General features: G+C 54.4%; 1 protein-coding gene across 1 annotated transcript in view; it reads left to right on the plus strand.

The window, feature by feature from the left end:
• Positions 1 to 236: 236 nt before the first annotated feature.
• Positions 237 to 12,646, plus strand: part of ABCA3 (ATP binding cassette subfamily A member 3) — a 32,311-nt gene continuing 19,901 nt past the window's right edge. Inside the window, exons 1-6 of the mRNA XM_017808687.1 lie at positions 237 to 278; positions 4,938 to 5,039; positions 7,915 to 8,179; positions 9,017 to 9,144; positions 9,391 to 9,556; positions 11,848 to 12,107. Of these exons, the coding sequence (XP_017664176.1) occupies positions 4,986 to 5,039; positions 7,915 to 8,179; positions 9,017 to 9,144; positions 9,391 to 9,556; positions 11,848 to 12,107 (873 nt within the window). The 5' untranslated portion in view covers positions 237 to 278; positions 4,938 to 4,985. The remainder of the gene's footprint in view (positions 279 to 4,937; positions 5,040 to 7,914; positions 8,180 to 9,016; positions 9,145 to 9,390; positions 9,557 to 11,847; positions 12,108 to 12,646) is intronic.

Raw genomic sequence — 12,646 nt, forward strand, 5'->3', positions numbered from 1 at the left:
CACACACACACACACACACTCACACACACACTCTCTCACACTCTCACACACACACACACACACACACACACACACACACACACACATACACACACACACACACACACTCTCTCACACTCACACACACACACACACACAATCTCACACACACACAATGTTCACTCTCGGTCTCGCCCCGCCCGGCCCGGTCCCTCCCCGCGCGTGCGCGGTGCGGGCGGTCCCGCGGGTGGCGGGCGGGGCGGACGGAGCCGGAGCCGCAGCCGGAGCCGCCCGGCGCGGTGAGTGAGGGGTGATGGGCACGGGGGGCGGCACCGGCTCCCGAGGTGATGGCACCGGGGGAAGGCACCCGGGGGTGCGCGGGGCCGCGGCCTCTCGGGCGGTCGGCGGGGTGGCCCCGCCCGGGGCTGCGGCAGCGCCGGGGCCCTTGGCCCGGCTCCTCCCGCTGCCGCCTCCGCGCTCCGGCCCGGTCCCGGCGGTGGCTCCTGCGTGGGGCCGGGCCCGCGCGGTCGCGACCCCCGGAGGCTGCGGGGCCGCGGCGGGGGGAGGCGGCGCCCCGCGGGCTCCCCGGGGATGCTCGGCCGCGCTCGGTACCCGCGCCCCGCCGGCATCCCGGGGCACACGGGGCAGCCCTCCCGGGGCGGGGACAGGGGGCTGCGGGGATCGAGGGGAACCTGCCGGCCCCGCTGCGCCCCGGGGCCCGGACCGAGCAGGTACCGACCCTCGGTATGGGAAAGTCGCTCATGCCAGCACAGACACTGGGGGGCTGGAGCGTGTCCAGGGAACGGAACCGAGCTGGGGAAGGGGCTGGAGCAGCAGGAGCGGCTGAGGGAGCTGGGGGGGCTCAGCCTGGAGAAAAGGAGGCTCGGGGGGACCTTCTGGCTCTGCAACCCCCTGACAGGAGGGGGGAGCCGGGAGGGGTCGGGCTATGCTTCCAGGGAACAAGGGACAGGACAAGAGGAAACGGTCTCAAGCTGCATCAGGAGATGCTTATATTGGATATTGGGGAAATTTCTTCCCCTACAGGGTGGTCAGGCACTGGCACAGGCTGCCTAGGGCAGCGGTGGAGTCACCATCCCTGAAGGGGTTTAAAAAACAAGTAGGAGGGATCCCCCCTCCCCAGATAGGGACATGAGAAACCCAGCTGTTAGGCTCACACCTTGTTCTTTTGTTAAATCCATGATGCCACTGAATTTGGAGAGTTTGCTTTTTTACAGGCAATTGCAAACTCGCTGGGCAAACCAGTGCCGGTGTTCGTAGGGGAAAGGGTTTGACCAGCTTTTGCAGCAGCTTTGTCTTCCCTCTCCTGCTGCTGCCCCAGCACAAAGGCTGTTACAGACACAGCCCTGGAGCCCGTCAGGCTCCCCGTGCCCACTGACCCCCCCTGTGCCCCACTGCAGGGCAGCAGCCCACAAACCAACCCCTCATTCTGCAAACAGAACCCACCCCCAGCACTGTTTGTGTTTACTTCTTTATTTCGAGGCCTGAAGTTCCTGTCTGGGGAAAAACCGGATCTGTAGGGCATTGGGATTTGGGTTTGCAGAGGGCTGTGAGGTCACTGGGCACTCGGTCCCTGCAGCACCCAGCACTGCTGGGCTTGCAGCCTCCTAGAAAGTTTTATTGCTGTTTGCACAACCAAGGTGAGGTTTTTACGGTCTGGCTGTTTGTCCTGACTCCCACATCTCTGTGAATGGTGAGAAGGAGAAAACACCCCAGCAAGAGAGTGACTGGTCTGGTGGCTGCTGACCCTGGTTGTTCATTGCAGGACCAGGGGCTTTCTGGATGCGCCCAAGTCGGAAATCACTCTCTCTTCCTGAAAACACTGGCCATAAAAAGTGGCTGCTTGTGCTTTTAATTTCCAGCACAAACACTGTGGGGAGCAGAGAGGCATTTCCTTCTCTGGCGGCAGCGTGGAAACCCCCCCGGGACTGACAGGCCTCACCAGGGGTGTGATGCCACCACCCCGGGGCACCGGGGCACTGGGTGGTCCTCACAGGGTCACAGAGGTGGAGGCACCTGCAGGGTCTGCAGCTTGTCCCCTGGGGGTGACACGGGGCCTCTGCAAACCGGCAGGAGAAACGCCGGTTTTATATAAAAAAAGGCAACGTCTGCCATTTCCAGGGCTTGTTTCTATGGGAACGGGACATCAGAAGAGCAGGGATGCGGTGTGTGCTCTAAAATAACTGCCAGCTCCCAGGAGCACGTGGCCTTTGCTCGGCCCTTTCCGCTGAGAAGGCGGCCAGGCCTGGCCAGATCCTGGCTGGAAGTGGGTCAGAGGGTAGGATGCTGGGGCCTTGATCCCTGCCAATCCTCAGCCTGTCCTCGTCTAAATCCACCGGCAGGAGAGCTCCGGTCCCAGCTGGCAGCTGGTGCTGCCACATTACCCGGCACAGCTCAGCACTGCAGCAGGGGCTGGGGGGCCCCATGGTGAGCACCACTCTGGTACCCACCCCTGCAGGCTGTGGGCAGGCAGGACAGCTCTCCTTCCTCGCTGACCTCCCTGGGGATGGCCAGGGCGGGTCCAGGATCACATAGTTAGCAGACCCTTCCTCCCGCTGCAGTCAGGTGTGGAGAGCAGGGTGTTTCCAGTGAGGGGGAGAGGAACTGGGTTGTTCTCCCTGAAGCTGATGGTGATCGTCTCTCTCTTCCCCCAAATCTTTGTCTGTGCCTCTTGCTGGGAAATTCAATCTCATCTCATAGTGCTGAGGTGAGGCAAGAGCATCACTGGAGGGGACAGCCCGGCCTGCTGCCATGTGTCCTCCTGCCAGGCACCTCCGAGGTCATCGTCAGACATCAGTGCACAGCCATCCTTTCCCGCTGCAGGTGGTCCCAGGCATGGACCGTGGGCCCTGCCTGAGCTGCCTTTGGTCATGGGCATCTCAGGGCTGATCCAGGCTGCACCTTCCAAAACAGGTTTTCTCTTTTGGGTTGAAAAACAAAATCGTTTCTGTGGATGCCCAGAGCCTGACCATTGTTACTCTCAAATCTGGTAAGAGTAGCCCTGTTGTAACTGAGCTTCTTCCTCCTCTTATCCTCCAGCGAATGAAAGTCCAGAATGAGTTTTCTTGGAACACTTAAAAACTTGGAAAACATTTATTGGCAGTAACGGGGTTTCTGTCTTTGCGTAGTGTTTGTGTTGCCCAAGAGCTGCTTGACATTTTCCCAGCAAAGCACTGGCCCTGACGGCAGCGTAAGACCCGCGGGGGCGGCCGGGGGGGCAGATTGTGTTGGAGGGTGTGGTGGAGTGAGCAGGATTTGGGACCTCTGTGAGGGCAGCAGCCAGCTCCAACCTGAACTGCCACATTCATCCTCTTTAAAGTGAGCCAAAATTTTGATTCCCTTGGTATGCTCTGAATTCCCTTCATGGAGGTGTATGAGGAAGGTTTCTGCTCCTGGGGGACTCATTTCGAGGTATTTCAGGTGCTGCTGTGTGGGGTATGGGCATGTGTAGGGCTGGGGAACCTGCTGAGGGGTCCTGTGGCAGAGTGTGGGCAGTTCTGTTTGGGCATATGTGGACCAGAGGTCAGCTGGAGACATGGTACTTTGGGATGAGCTTTGCTAAGTCCCTTTTGCTATTCCTTTCCCACTTGCGGGGGCTCTGATGGACTTTTCTGGGCTGCAGCAGCAGATCTGTTCTGCTTTTTCCTGCCTGGAGGAAGATCCTTGAACGCAGATGTCCCTGCTGTTGTGGGAATCTTTCTTCTGCGCATGGAGTGGCAAAGAGAAGGTGGTTTTTTTGTGTGCTCTGAGAACACACCTGGGTTTTGGGCTGGGGCTGGGAAGGTGTGTGCCAAGGCAGGAGAAGGCTCCTGGAGGGCTCGAGGAGCTGGTGGCAGAGGGCAGGTGAGGTAGGTGGGTGTTGCTGTGCCCGCAGCCCTCCGTGGTTCTCAGCCTGCTCTTGCTGCTCTCCCTGTGTTCACCGTCACCGCTCCGGGAGCTGAGGTCGGGGCTGGGTGGTGGTGGAGGTTGGTGAGTGCTGACTGCATCCAAGGAGCCGATACTATCCCAAACAGGGCTGGAAAACGTGCTGTGGAGCATCTGCCGGGGTGTTGCTGATAAGTTACGTGTCTGTCCTTGTCCCTGTGGCACTTTCAGTGCTGCCAGGCTTTGGAGCTGACCCCAGCAGGTTCCTGCTCAGTGGGCACTGCTGTGATCCGGGTTGGCCCTGTTGGAATTTGCCATGCTCAGGGGCTGGGGCTGCTCGGCAGGGGTGCCCCATGTCCAGCACCGTGGGCAGGAGGCTCTGAGAGTGCCAGGGCTGCCCCTTCCTCCTTGGTGCCACACTCCAAGCCTGAAATCCCAGCCCATCTTGTGGTGGGACAGCAGTGCCCCGTCAGGAAATGCCACTGCAAATGGAGACAAAAACAACTTGGAGCCATGGCAGATGCTTCCTGAGAGGGGGAGGAGGCAGTGGATTGTCCTCAAGCACAGACCTTCCCTTGCACTTCCCTGCCCTTTTCTGATCCTCGCCTCTCCGAGGAGAGCTTCTGCTGGGAAAGCACGGAGAACATTGCAGAACCAACCCTTCTTGTGGCAGGAGGTGGAGGCACAACTTGAAATTTTAACCCATCCCAAAATAATGGGCTGCCAGGGGTTTGATGGCCTTCCTTGGGCTGGTGTTTGTGATTTCATAACACTGTGCTCCCGCAGCTCAAGGAAAGCTGTTCCTGCCTGCTGCTGGGAAGGACCCTGATGCTTCCCTCCCTGGGAACAGCCATGCCAGAAACCACAGGCTCTGGCTCCAAGAGGTCAGCAGGAACTCTTGGAGAGAGAACAGAATGGTTATTTTGCCTTGTTTGGGGCCAAGCCAGCTGCTGTGACACCAGGCTGGAAGCAGGGAGCTGCCCTGGGGCTGGATGGGATGCTGGATGCAGGATGCTGCCCTCCTGCCACCCAGCTCCACCAGTTCCTGGCACTCACAGCTCTCTCCTCTGTTCCAGGGTCCTGCGGAGCGGCGGCGGTGGCACTGGGCCCCTTCTGATGGGAGGATGGTTGTTCTCAGGCAGTTTGGGCTGCTGCTCTGGAAGAACTACATCCTGCAGGTAAGGCTGGCACCGTGCTGGGGGGCTGCCTCTGGCACTGCTGACCAGGGGTATATCACAGCTTGCCTGGGGTCTGGCTCCTCCAGCAAACCTCCCCCACGGGCCCAGGGGATCTCTTGGAGGAAAACTGGGTTATTTGTGCCTGTGGTGTTGTCCTGCTTTTGTGCTGGGAATTAAGGGCAGGGCTGTGTGCTCGCTTTCCCTGTGCCCAACGTCTCCCTCCTGTGCTCTGGCCATGAGCTCAGCTCCCCATGTCCTGGGACAGGATAAGCCAAGCACCTCCCGTGCAAAGGTGGGTTTTTTGAGCTGTCTCATTGCACACCCTCCTCTGGTGGTGCTGCTGCCTCCAAACCCACCAAGGCCCTGGGTTTTTTTTTTTCCTCCATTACTTTCAGAAGCAGCTTTTAGGGCTCTTAAAAATATAAAGCTGCTCCCAGCCCTCCTCCTTGCATGGCAGCTGGGTGGTGCTGAGGGATTTTGGGACCTTGGTGCCGGCAGTGTCCCGCTGGCACTGGCCGTGGCCGCAGCGCCTTTAAGTGGATGTTCCTGGGCGGATCTGCGGCTCCGCCGGGACCCGGAGCCAGCCCTGGCACAGCGCGGCGGAAGAGGAGGGAGCAGAGGTAGCTGCCGCCCGGCTTTACTCTTTCAATTACCCTTCTGCAGCTCAGCACGGCGCTGCTGTAAAAATAAACCAAAGGAAGAGGGAAGGGCTGGCTGGGCCCGGCCGCCCAGCAGGCACTGAGCGGGGAGCAGGGCTGGGAGGAGACCAGGACCGGCAGCAGGGATGATTTGCTGTGTGATGGCCAGGCCTGCAAACCCCCCTGGTGCACCCCCCGAGCTGCAGGACAGTCCCCCATCCCCTGTGCAGGGCGATAGCATCGTTTTCTGGGTGTGCCTCGAGGCGGGGACTTGTCTCGGCGTGTTTTCCAAGGCCACAAGCTGACTCAGATCTGCTGTGCCGGGATACAAACATAAATCCTGTTCCCGATGAGGGCACAGAGCTCCCAAGCCACCCTTGTCCTGCTGAGGGGACGATGCTGGGACGCACACGTGGCTCGCCCGGAGCTGGGGCAGCCCCGGCCAGGCGGAGGTGGTGATTATGGATGAGTGTTCCTGTCACCTCTGAAATACACGGCTTAAATGACTCCTGGCAGGGCTGGTCAATGTGTATTAGCCTGCCAGTCGAGGGGGCAGGGAGCTGTTCTGGAGCAGTCCCTGAGATGGAGAGGGGTTTAATACAATAGTAAATCAGTGGGAGGCAGCTGGGCTGCCAGGGCTGTTATAAAACCATCCGGCATCTGCACTGTTCGCTTTTACGAGCGTGGCTGTTGGAAAAGCTCCTTTTTCCCTGCCTGCCCAGAGCAGGCTGCTCCTCCCACGAGAAGCCCCAAGAGGGGCTTTTGGCTTTGCCAGTGGGTGCTGACAGCCAGGGTGATGGCAGTGTGGCTTTACACCCCTGCACCCCTCCTGACAAACTATCCAAGGGCCCGTTCACCCCGGCTGCTGTGGGGCTGTCTCCCTGGAATGGCTGGGCTGTGCTCAGGGCTCCCTTCATGCCCCACTGGAGTCTGTGCCCACCTGAGCCTGCTCACTTGCTGGATAAAATCCAGTTGCTGAGACAGCAAAGTTGTGAGAATAAAATTCTTGGTGCTCCTCCTGCCTGGTGGTGCTCCTCTTTCCAGCCTGGCAGAGGGGAGGTGGAAAATCCGTGTGTCTTGTAAAGCCTGAATTAGCCACAGCCCTCAGAAGAGGTTAATGCTGCTGCTTCTGCTCTGGGCACATGCTCTGAATGAGCAGAGGTGAATCCCTGTGGCCAAGGACATCTCTGGGCTGTCACTGCCCTGGCTGAGGCTGGGGGTGCTGTGCTTTCTTGTGCCTGGGCTGGGGTGAAGAGAGCTCAGTTTGCAGGAGAAAATCCCGGAATCGTTTTAGTTGGAAGGGACTGTCTGGTTCCAATCCCCTGCCATGGGCAGGGACACCTTCCACTAGACCACGTTGGTCAGGTGACCCCAGTTCCTCTGCGATGGATGAGCAGTTTTAAATGCTAATTAACCTGTGTTGGATGCTAATGAACATGCATTGGTGGTGTGTGTTATTAGCTAGTGGGAATTTGGGAATTTTGCAGGAGGGGTGGCCCTGAGGGAAGCCACTGAAGGGTCATGCTCTGCCACAGCTGCTGTGTTCTACTCTCCAGGCTTGAGTTCATTATCCAGTTACTTGAACCTCAATTAAAAAAAAATAGTGAACCACCATGTGTAGTGCAGGCAGGGCTTAGGGTGCAGGCTGAGCCCGTGGGTATTCTTGCTGTGCTGCAGTGATCCCAATCCTGTAGCCAGTGGCTCTGCCAGGCCCCATCCTGGGATGCAGATCCCATATCCTGCTGCCTGCAGCTGCTCAGCTCCAACAGGAAAAGCTTCACTGGTTCCAGCAGTGTTGCTGCACTTGGCAGAGCCCCAGGGCACAGGGAAAGGGCAACCAACCAGCTGGGATCATTCAACCTGGCAGTATGGTGGGGGAGGCTCTAATGGAGGGTGGTCTGAGCCAGGGAGGTGCTTAGGGTATGGGACACCTTGGCTGGAGAGTCATGAAGGTTGTGGGAACCAGTGCGGCATCATTCCGGGGCTCTGGAAAAACCCAGGTTGTGAAACCTTGTGGAATGCAAGATGCTACTGCTTATTGGTGTTTCCATGCCCTGAGCCTCTTACTGTGCTGATCTACCTTCTGTGTTTCCATCTTCTTTTTTCTCTCTTTGTATCTGTATATACCTATAGATATCTATGTATAGATAGGTAACTGTGATAGATATCTATATAAAGATACATGATATATTTGCTGTACTTCTCTCTGTGTTTGTCTCTCTTTCCTTGCCCTGCAGAAGCGGCAGATCCTGGTGACCCTCATCGAGGTGTGCCTGCCGCTGCTCTTCGCCGCCATCCTGATCGCGCTGCGGCACCGGGTGCACTCCGTGAGCCACCCCAACGCCACCCTGTACCCCACCCAGTCCGTGGATGACCTGCCCAGTTTCTTCTCCTCCCGGCACCCCAGCAATCCCTGGGAGCTGGCCTATGTCCCCTCCAACAGCAGCGCCGTCCGGAGCATCGCCGAGGCGGTGGAGAGAGCACTGCCCATCAACATCCGAGGTGAGCAGGGCCGGGGCTGCTCCTTCCTCCCCAGAAATTCCTAGGAATTGTTATTCTGAGCCACCTGGTCTAGTGGAAGGTTCCCTGCCCATTGCAGGGGGTTGGAAAGAGATGAGCTTTAGTGTCTGCTCCAACCCAAACCATTCCATAATTCTGTGATTAGGAAGAAATTCCTCCCTGTGAGGGTGGAGAGGCCCTGGCACAGGTTGCCCAGAGAAGCTGTGGCTGCCCCATCCCTGGAAGTGTCCAAGGCCAGGTTGGACGGGGCTTGGAGCAACCTGGGCTAGTGGAAGATGTCCCTGCCCATGGCAGCAGATAGAGTGGGATGATCTTTAAGGTCTTCCGTCCCAAACCATTCTGTGACACTGATTCTAAATCCTGATGCTCTATTCCTGGGATACATAATTTTTTTCAGAACTTCAAGGCAATGGTTTGATTTTTTTTTTTTTCACTAAAACAACAGGATTTTGGGTTGATTTTTCGTGGCTTTTTTTGCAGTTTCTGTCTACAAAAATATCGCCCTAAAACAGTTAAAGGAAGTGACTGGCGCTTCCCTGAGAAGGAATATTTTTGGAAATCTTGAGGCATAGAAAATTTTAGCACTTGGTGTTCCAAACTGTTAGGATTTTCTCTGGAACAGCTGAATCCTGCTCTCAAAAAGAAGGGATGTCTCCATGCCCAGGGTACAGTTCCAGCATCCCGTGTGACTCCCCTGTGTCTGACAGCAGGCACAGAGCATCCCTCATGTCCTGGACCAAACCGTTCTGATAGCTGAGCATCAATCCGTGGTGTGTTGCCATGCCTTGTTCCTGCATCTCCATGTTTCTGCCTCCACAGCTCAGGGCTTTGCCTCAGAGAAGGACTTTGAGGAGTATGTGAGGCTGGACAACCGCTCTGGCAGCGTCCTGGCCGCCGTGGTGTTCCGGCACCACTTCCCGCAGAGCACGGCCCCGCTGCCCCTGCAGGTGAGTGCTCGGGGATGTGTGGTGTGGGGACACCTGGGGTCACCCGGGGTCACCCGTGTGTCCCACCTCGGTGTGGGGTGTGGGGACACACCTGGGGTCACCCGGGGTCACCCGTGTGTCCCACCTCGGTGTGGGGTGTGGGGACACACCTGGGGTCACCCGGGGTCACCCGTGTGTCCCATCTCGGTGTGTCCCACCTCGGTGTGTCCCACCTCGGTGTGTCCCTCCTCCGTGTGCTCCCCGCAGGTGGAGTACGAGCTGCGCTTCAAGTACAGCCCCAGGAACGCGCCGCGGAGCGAGCAGACGGGGCTGAACCCCAACCTGGACCGGGACTGGCACACCAGTTACCTGTTCCCCCTCTTCCAGCTGCCTGGGCCACGAGAGGCCAAGTTTGCGGATGGAGGGACACCAGGTGAGGTCACCCACCCTCTGGGGCACGGCCAAGGACAGGGGGGTCACCCGCCAGGCACAGCTCAGCCCCTGCCAGGGGGTCACCGAGGCTCTGAGCCTTTAAAGAAATAGACTCAGATTAATTTTAAATTAATTTTAAATTAATTTTTAAATTTTTAAATTTAAAAAGAAATTAAATTTAATGAATTATAATGAAATATTTATTCATATTTATGCCAGTACTACATTTACAGAATATCTAATTTTAATATGCACTCTAATAATATGCATAATATATAATATACAATATACAGTATAGAATAATATTGTTATAATACAATACTAGATATAAAATATAAATTTATATATTATATATTTCTATATATAATATATTATTATATGTTATATATTATATAATTTAAAAATACAAGCCAAACAAACATTTATTTATATTTATATAAATAGTAAATTTATATAAGTACAGACAAGTAATTCAATAATCATTTATATAGGTATTTATATTAAATTTTTATAAATATGCGTATAAGTCTATATAAATACAGAAATAATTAAATTGTTATATATTTATATGGACATTTATATTCAATTTCCGTCAGTGCATATATAAACAATTCATCAAATAATGACATATTTAAAAATAGTTATATTAAAATATTAGTTAAATTATTAATTATCCATTATGTATTTGATTTTTATATTTATATATTTATTCTTATATGTTTATTTTATTCATTATTTAAATTTAATTTAAAACTAATTTTATATGTTTAATTTATTCTTTATAATTTAAATATTATTTAAATATATTTTAACTTTTGTTATATTTATTATCTATATTCTTTATTTCAATTTTATCCTGTGACTTCACAGGCACTGCTGGCCTCTGGGCACCTCTGGTGAGCAGGGCTGGATGAGAATAAATTTTAACGTACATAAATTGTTTTAAAATTTAATTTTTTTCCCATTTCTAATTTAATGGAAATTTTATTTTACGATCCAAACTGCCCGGTGTTTATTGTGCTGTTTAAGCACTTGAAAAGTAAGTAGAGCAATTCTGTGGTTTGGGGTGTTCAAGGGCAGCCAAACCACTGGCAGAGCAGGAGCCAGAGGGGACACTGTTGGAGCTGGCGCTGGCTTAGGACTGGATTTCTTGGGAGCTTCCCCTGCGGTGGCAAAGGGAGTATTTCCCTCAGTGGGGTTTCTCCCTTCATCCATATCCAGGGAGAGTGAGAGTGTGAGGAAGTGGGCAAACAGGTTGTGCTCCCACTGTGTAAATAAACCTGAGCCCCAGAGTGTTTGCTCAGTAAATGAGTTCATATCAAACACTGTTCCCGATCTCATATTCCCACTTTTATCTCCTCTCTCGGGGTCATTGTAACCAAGGGACTTTTAAAATGCTCATTTTGGGTTTTGTAAGAGAATTTGAGTTGTTCTTCAGGTAACACCTGGCAGCAATCCCTCTTAAAAATAAACTATTTTAAGTTTATTTTGTTAATGAAAGCTGTGTCAGGGAGTGGTAGGTTGGATCTCAGGAAAAGGTTCTTCCCCCAGAGGGTGGTTGGGCACTGACCAGGCTCCCCAGGGCAGTGGGCACAGCCCCAAGGCTGCCAGAGCTCCAGGAGTGTTTGGACAACGCTCTCAGGGACGGGGTGGGATTGTTGGGGTGTCTGTGCAGGGCCAGGAGTTGAACTGGATGATCCTTGTGGGTCCCTTCCAGCTTTGGAGATTCCATGATTCTATTGGGAAATTAAAATTCTTTTCACTGTTTTTTAATGCACAAAAATTTAAGCCCCACCTATGAGTCACGGGATATATCCTTCCTCCCTACAGCCTGTGGAGTATCCTGTATTCCTTTGGTTTACAAAGAAAAAGGTGACTTTTGGTGGTTGATGGTGACGGGGAATCTCCCCCTTATAAAATCACAGCCATTCTACAGGACATGGTGTAAACTGAGTTTTCCTGCCAGCTCCTTCTAAATGATGGTTATGAGAGAGTGGTTTGGTCTAGTGGAGAGTGTCCCTGGGAAGTTTCCCTGCCCATGGCAGGGGGTAGAATGAGATGAGCTTTGAGGGCCCTTCCAACCCAAACCAGTCTGTGATTCTGTAAGTTGCTGTCCATCCTTCCCCAGCCCCGCTGTGTCTGCAGGACTGTGTCCTAGTGATGCTTTTTTGCCTTTACTCCACACTCCATTTTTGGTCCCTGTTCCTCTTCCCAACCAGTCCTTCCCACAAGGGCTGTCTCTCCCTCCAGAAGCCGGACCTGTCTCTATCCCTGTGTGTTCTTGCTGTGCAGGTTATCTCCGGGAGGGTTTCCTGGCGGTGCAGCACGCCGTGGACAGGGCCATCATGCAGTATCATGCCAGTGCCAGCTCTGCCAGCCTGCTGGAGAACATCACAGTGGTGGTGCAGCGCTTCCCCTTCCCCGCCTACGTCAACGACCTGTTCCTCTTGGCCATCCAGAACCAGCTGCCACTGCTGCTCATGCTCAGCTTCACCTACACCTCGCTCAACATCATCCGCGCCGTTGTCCACGAGAAGGAGAAGAAGCTGAAGGTGAGCAGTGGGACATCTGGGTGCTCCCCTCCCTCTGTGGCGTTTCCCAATGGATGATGCCTTTAAGTTAGGAACAAAATCCCCGTTGGGTTCGGAGCCAGCGCAGGAGGTGGGGATGGCAGTGGATTAACGAGCCCCAGGGAGGAATGTTGCTAATCCTGCTGCTGGGATGTGACTTGGCTCTCCTCGCTGTGCAGCCGAGGGTGTTGGACCACAGGGATGGTGTTTCTCCTGGGCTTGGAGAGAGGGCAACACTTGTGGGTTCCAGAGTTTGTGGATTCGGGAGTTCAGTGTGTGGGAAGGAAGATTTTTGTCCTTTTGAGTGTAGAGCCCTGTGTGTGCGTGTGCTGTGGGGGTGGCTGGGGCTCAGCTGTGCGGTTGCAACAGCAGGGCTTATCTTACCTCAGGTACTGGGTGTCCTGCCCACTGCTGGGTGGCCCTGGTGGCACTGCTGGCACCCTGCTGTGGGTTTGGGCTCAGCTTGTCTCTCTGGGGACATGTTCTGTGGTGGTGGCAGCCCTGTCCGGGGAGATGGGGAC

This window comes from Lepidothrix coronata, unplaced genomic scaffold, assembly GCF_001604755.1.
Source record: "Lepidothrix coronata isolate B3197 unplaced genomic scaffold, Lepidothrix_coronata-1.0 Scaffold24, whole genome shotgun sequence".
NCBI lineage: Eukaryota > Metazoa > Chordata > Aves > Passeriformes > Pipridae > Lepidothrix > Lepidothrix coronata.